Source organism: Malania oleifera, chromosome 4, assembly GCF_029873635.1.
Source record: "Malania oleifera isolate guangnan ecotype guangnan chromosome 4, ASM2987363v1, whole genome shotgun sequence".
Classification (NCBI taxonomy): domain Eukaryota; kingdom Viridiplantae; phylum Streptophyta; class Magnoliopsida; order Santalales; family Ximeniaceae; genus Malania; species Malania oleifera.
The window spans coordinates 29,392,579-29,398,578 of NC_080420.1; the positions used below are offsets into that span (position 1 = coordinate 29,392,579).

Here is a 6,000-nt window from a genome sequence, read left to right on the forward strand (position 1 = left end):
CTTCAATCCCATCTCTCACATGTAAGTTCTCATGTTGATTTCGTTTGTTCTGATATACGAGTTTCAAATGCTTGCAGCAATCATGTGGATCTGGAGTTCTAGCTGATGGTCGGCTAGCTGACCTGATCCGAAGAGTAGCCACCTTTGGGATGGTATTGATGAAGCTTGACTTGCGTCAGGTATAGTTTGCTTTTAATAAGCTGCAACTTGCTCAGATGATTTATTCTGACTACTTTTGCAATGTACCAGGAGTCCTGTAGACATGCCGAAGCACTGGATGCCATCACTAGATACTTGGATATGGGCATTTACAGTGAGTGGGATGAAGAGAAGAGATTAGAATTTCTTACAAGAGAACTCAAGGGAAAGAGGCCTCTAGTTCCTCCAACTATAGAGGTGAGGTGCTTTGAGTCATTTGACTGCATATAACTCACCCTCAATTTGGGAATTCAGCTCTGTAAATTTTTTACACTAAAGGACCATTTATTTAATTTGCCCCTTTTTGAAATGAACTTTATGATAGTGGTGGTAGAATATTGGAATTGATACTTTTACAACTTTCTTATAAGATCGATATTAATTTTTGCATTTTGAGGTTTTACATGTTATTTCACTGCAAATTAAGCGATGCCATGTTTCTCTCTATTTTATTTGCACATATGTACTCTCTCTCTCTCTCTCTCTCTCTCTCTCTCTCTCTTATAGAGAAAACATAATTAAATTGAAAAGTTTCCAATATTTGTGCTGCAGACCTTGAAGCATATGCCTTTCCTCACTGAATATCTTTTTTATCTCACACCTTCGTGTTGTTTCTGTCTCACCTTAATAATACTTCTTTTGGAAGATGGTTTAGTATATATATTTTCCTTTGAAGTTTCGCGTGAGCGATGTGTGTGAAAAACATAGGCTACTGTTACATAAGAATAAGAATATACAATTTATTATCCATGGAAGATGAGTTGCAATTCATTGCAATCTCTCTCTCTCTCTTGGCCCAAAATAATTATGTGTAAATCCACTGTATGGTCTCCTTTCACATTGTGTTAAAATTGCGCAGTGATGCTTGGGCATTCTTCTCTGATTTCTCTGGTAATTTAATGTTACACCCGCTTTTGATGCTTCATAATCTTTCCTTGGTAATTTTGTGGATGCTATGAGAGACTTAGAATAATTTGGACTGTTGTAGTGACTAAAGATTTGACTATACTCAAACTCTCTAACTATATTGCCGGGGATCATGTAGAGTGCTGGAAAAAGGTTCATATGGCTGACCTCATCAAGTAGGACATAGGCTTGGTGGTTGTGGGAATGGTGGTCATATAGATTTTACTTTGATATGAGGTTTTAGGGAATTTTTTTACGAGTGCTAATATAGCTATGCTATCTACTAATTATTAAGAAAATATTTTATACATTGAGCAGTGAATAGATGAGCTGTTTAGCTGCATTTTTATGAATTTTTAGAGTGAAAATACCCTAGTTTATCCTGGAAATGCTTGACTAAATAGTGTGACAAACGGTGGTTGACATATTATGAATTTAATTTGTTCTCTTAATCTGTTCACTGAATTTTTGTCTCTCCTTAACTGGGCATATTTTAGGTTGCGCCTGATGTTAAAGAAGTATTGGACACTTTTCGTGTTGCTGCTGAGCTGGGGAGTGATTCACTTGGAGCATATGTGATTTCTATGGCCTCAAATGTATGATTTTTCATAAATATAGACTTACATATTTTCTTACTAAACCTGTGCTATTAAAAGTTTAGTTTGTGCGGTTGTATTTTTTAGGGCAGCTGATATGTTTTATCTACTAGTGTGTCTCAATGATAACATTGCCCTTTCCTTGCTAATCGGCAGGCAAGTGATGTCCTTGCTGTGGAGCTTTTACAGAAAGATGCTCGACTTGCTGTCAGTGGGGAACTAGGCAGGCCATGTCCTGGTGGAACGTAATTGTGCTCCCTTCTCTACATATGACTCTATCACGGTCAACGCTAACTGTTTAATTTTTTTTCTGTGGAATAGTGATGAAACATGGAAAAACAAATCAATCCATTTTCCCAAAACTGGAAATCAAAATGAATAATTTTGATTTTCATAGCATTTGAAATGGGTGTGACTTGTAGAGTGTGTGTGATATATTTTGATCATTATTTCAGACAAGGGGATTATGCCATGTTTATTTTTATTATGATTTTTTGGTGATTTTCATTTAGTCCATCCAAATAAACATTCATACATGAATGCACAAATTTGTGTATCCAATTGTGCATTCTTGTATTGTTTAATGGCCCTATTTCTTCAAATTCTATGAAAGACAAAATGGTCAGAGGCTCTGTTCTCAAGGATGAAGGTATGCACTCAAATGTTATTAATAGAAAAATGTCACATTTAATTTCTCTATGGTACCCTAACAGCACTCAATTTCTTTTAATGACTGCACTGTAATTTTTTTTTATGATTACTGCTGCATTGCATTCAATTGTTGGTTTGTACCGTCTGTTTTTGTGCATTAAATGGTTGATTGGGATTGCATGGTGATTAATGCTTCCACCTCTTTGTGCTCTGGATAATAATGACTGTCTATTGGAAAGCAATTTGTTGTGATAAAGAACTCACTCAACTTGGAATCTATCATTTTGTGCCACAATAATCTGTCAAATTTATCGAATGAAGCACTGTATAAAGTTGATCTTTTTCATGGTATATCTGAGTTAAAATTTTGGATGACCATGAAACCCACACATGTTTAAGTTGCTTGCATTCTCACTAGATTTACATTTCTCTTGGAATAGGCTGCGAGTGGTTCCCTTGTTTGAAACAGTGAAGGATTTGAGGGGAGCTGGTGCAGTAATCAGAAAATTATTATCAATTGATTGGTACCGAGAGCATGTCATAAAGAACCATAATGGGCACCAAGAGGTATTTATTGGGAAAAATGCATTTCTATATCAATTTATTATGGATTTTGTGAGGCTTGTGGAGCTTATGGAGTACTATGGACAGGTTATGGTTGGATATTCCGACTCTGGTAAGGATGCGGGCCGCTTTACTGCTGCTTGGGAACTATACAAAGCCCAAGAGGATGTTGTAGCTGCATGCAATGAGTATGGCATTAAGGTTACTCTATTCCATGGACGTGGAGGGAGTATTGGTCGTGGTGGTGGTCCTACATATCTCGCCATTCAGTCCCAGCCACCTGGTTCTGTGATGGTGAGTTACCTATTTCTTTCTATTCTCGATACTTTGAACAAGTTCATGTGTTTTATCATCAATATCACAGTTAGGGATATCTTGATTGTCTTTGTGAATGAAAAAAATAACAATTTGTAGTCTATCCTCATTTTTCTGATAATTTTTTCTTGTAAACTTCTCATCCCTTGGCTACTTTAAAGGTACGCAGGTCAGTTTATTTTTCTTTGATGAAAAATTGTATGGCCCATGATCTTTGGACTGGAAATTGTGTGCAAAATAAGATTTTTCACGACCGTATAATTTAAGTTTTGATCTCACATCACCTTTGTCAACTTCAATGAATTCATTTCTGTTTCCTAAGTTGTTGAAGACTGGACATTTAAGCCAAACAATGTTCATTATTAGGTTTTTAAGTTTTCTTTGTCCTCTACCATCCATTCATTCCAGGTGACTTTAAGTTTAAGCTACCCCAAAGTTTATACCCTTGCTTTTTTGTTATGGGCAACTGCAGCATACTTCAAACTAAAACTCCTAAACTATCTATTTAGTAGAAAAAGACCCCTTCTACTAACGAAAACCATTATATCTTATGGATTAACATCATGTGCATAGGATGTATATGATTATTAAATTTTTGGACAAAATTGCATTTTGCAAGCTTAAGAAAGATTATGATTTATATATATATATATTTTCCATGTGCATGTGGTGGAAAAGTCTATTTGTGACATGTCTTGTACCTACTAATTTTTTTTTAATGGACCATAAGTAGTTATCCATCAAAAAAGAAAATAGAATAGCAAATAATTATATATTAGTTTGTCATACAAAAAGTTAATGTAAAAAGGAAAAAAAATAAAGAATTACCAATCCCCTAGATTATCAATAGAATAGAAGTAAATAATTTTGTGCAAGTATTGAAGGTTCTAATACTTCTATAACATAACTAAATGCAATTAGTGTCAAAAATAAAATAAAATAGACCAATAATAAAAAAATTCAATAAATTGCCCATCTATTCAATTAATTAAAAACATGAAAATGTAAGTACTTTTGAATATAGAACCAAATATCACAAATTTCAAAAAAAAATCCCCATGTCTCCTTTACAGTTCTTTTTGAGTTAATTAGTTTATATGATGTTTGTAAGTTCCTTAGGCTTGAGCAATTTTTTCCAAAACAAAAAAATGTTATACATGAGTTTTGGTATTTGTTGGTATAAGGTTTTTTGCTAAGAGGGGCCTTTGCGTAACAGCTAAATAGCCGTTTGTAACATGGTTGGCAATGATCTTTTTTAGCTAGCATTTTATAATGACCATGGATTTTCATTTTTGGATCACCAGGGTACCCTCCGGTCAACTGAGCAAGGAGAGATGGTGCAGGCCAAGTTCGGGCTGCCACAGACAGCAATTAGGCAGCTAGAAATATATACAACAGCTGTGCTGCTTGCAACCCTACGCCCTCCACTACCTCCTAGAGAAGAAAAATGGCGTAATCTGATGGAGGAGATCTCGAAAATCAGTTGCAACAATTACCGCAGCACTGTCTATGAAAACCCAGAATTTCTTGCCTACTTCCATGAAGCTACCCCACAGGCTGAGCTTGGCTTCCTCAATATTGGAAGTCGCCCCACTAGAAGAAAGAGCTCAACTGGAATTGGACATCTTCGGGCAATTCCATGGGTTTTTGCATGGACCCAAACCAGATTTGTTCTTCCAGCTTGGCTTGGAGTGGGAGCAGGTTTGAAGGGTGTTTGTGAGGGACATAAGGAAGACTTGCAAGCAATGTATAAAGAGTGGCCTTTCTTTCAGTCTACCATTGATCTCATAGAGATGGTTTTGGGTAAGGCAGACATCCCCATAGCCAAGCATTACGATGAAGTGCTCGTCTCAGAGAGTAGGCGAGAGCTTGGTGCAGAACTAAGAAGGGAGCTCTTGACAACTGAGAAATATGTATTGGTGGTTAGTGGACATGAGAAATTATCAGCAAACAATCGAAGCCTGAGAAGACTGATTGAGAGCAGGCTCCCGTATCTCAATCCAATTAACATGTTGCAGGTGGAAATACTGCGGAGGTTGAGACGCGATGATGATAATCATAAACTTAGAGATGCTTTGCTTATCAGCATAAATGGAATAGCTGCTGGGATGAGGAACACTGGTTAAGTGAAAAAATATTTGGAGGTTGATTAAGAGGAACAACTCATCGAACTACAAGTTGCATTTTTTTTTCCTTATAGGTTCTTTAAAGAGGCCACCATTTGATGGTCAATTATAGGTTAGTGCTGCCTGTATTTAGTATCAGGTTTTGTTGATAAACATACTACCGATGACATATACTGAGTGGGATTTCGGTCACTGCCATGGTGGAAACATTTGGGTTATTGTAATGATGTTTCTCTGTTCATGAATTCTTGGCATGATCTTTAATGGGATAAGTTTACGTTGTACAATGGCTGATTCTTAGGTAGTGCTGTCAACAGAAAATGTGCGTGCTTTTGAATTTTGAGTCGTGGTGTTTGGCACGAAGGTAATGATTAACCGACTGAAAATGGGATTAGACTTCTGCCATTTCAAGTTATGCTGCTGGAAATTATTTTTTTGAAAAAATGGATTCGTATTTTCTTGTTCATGGGTTGTCCTCCTAACCACCAAGCATATAATCATTCGGAGGCACTATCTTTTGCTCGTCCCTGACTGGCAAATTCCTTTGATACAGGCTGTAGAAATGGTGTGTATCTAGAACTGTTCTTTTTCTTTTGCAACCCCAGCTATATATTATGATGCTTGGTTTGCGGAATCATCATCAG

At 36.5% G+C, this 6,000-nt stretch overlaps 1 protein-coding gene across 1 annotated transcript in view; it reads left to right on the forward strand.

Annotated features, from left to right (window-relative positions):
* Nucleotides 1–5,643, forward strand: part of LOC131154103 (phosphoenolpyruvate carboxylase 4) — a 48,487-nt gene extending 42,844 nt beyond the window's left edge. The window contains exons 14-20 of the mRNA XM_058106620.1: nt 78–179; nt 250–396; nt 1,602–1,700; nt 1,857–1,945; nt 2,792–2,918; nt 3,003–3,209; nt 4,535–5,643. Of these exons, the coding sequence (XP_057962603.1) occupies nt 78–179; nt 250–396; nt 1,602–1,700; nt 1,857–1,945; nt 2,792–2,918; nt 3,003–3,209; nt 4,535–5,356 (1,593 nt within the window). The 3' untranslated portion in view covers nt 5,357–5,643. The remainder of the gene's footprint in view (nt 1–77; nt 180–249; nt 397–1,601; nt 1,701–1,856; nt 1,946–2,791; nt 2,919–3,002; nt 3,210–4,534) is intronic.
* The last annotated feature ends 357 nt before the right edge of the window (nt 5,644–6,000 follow it).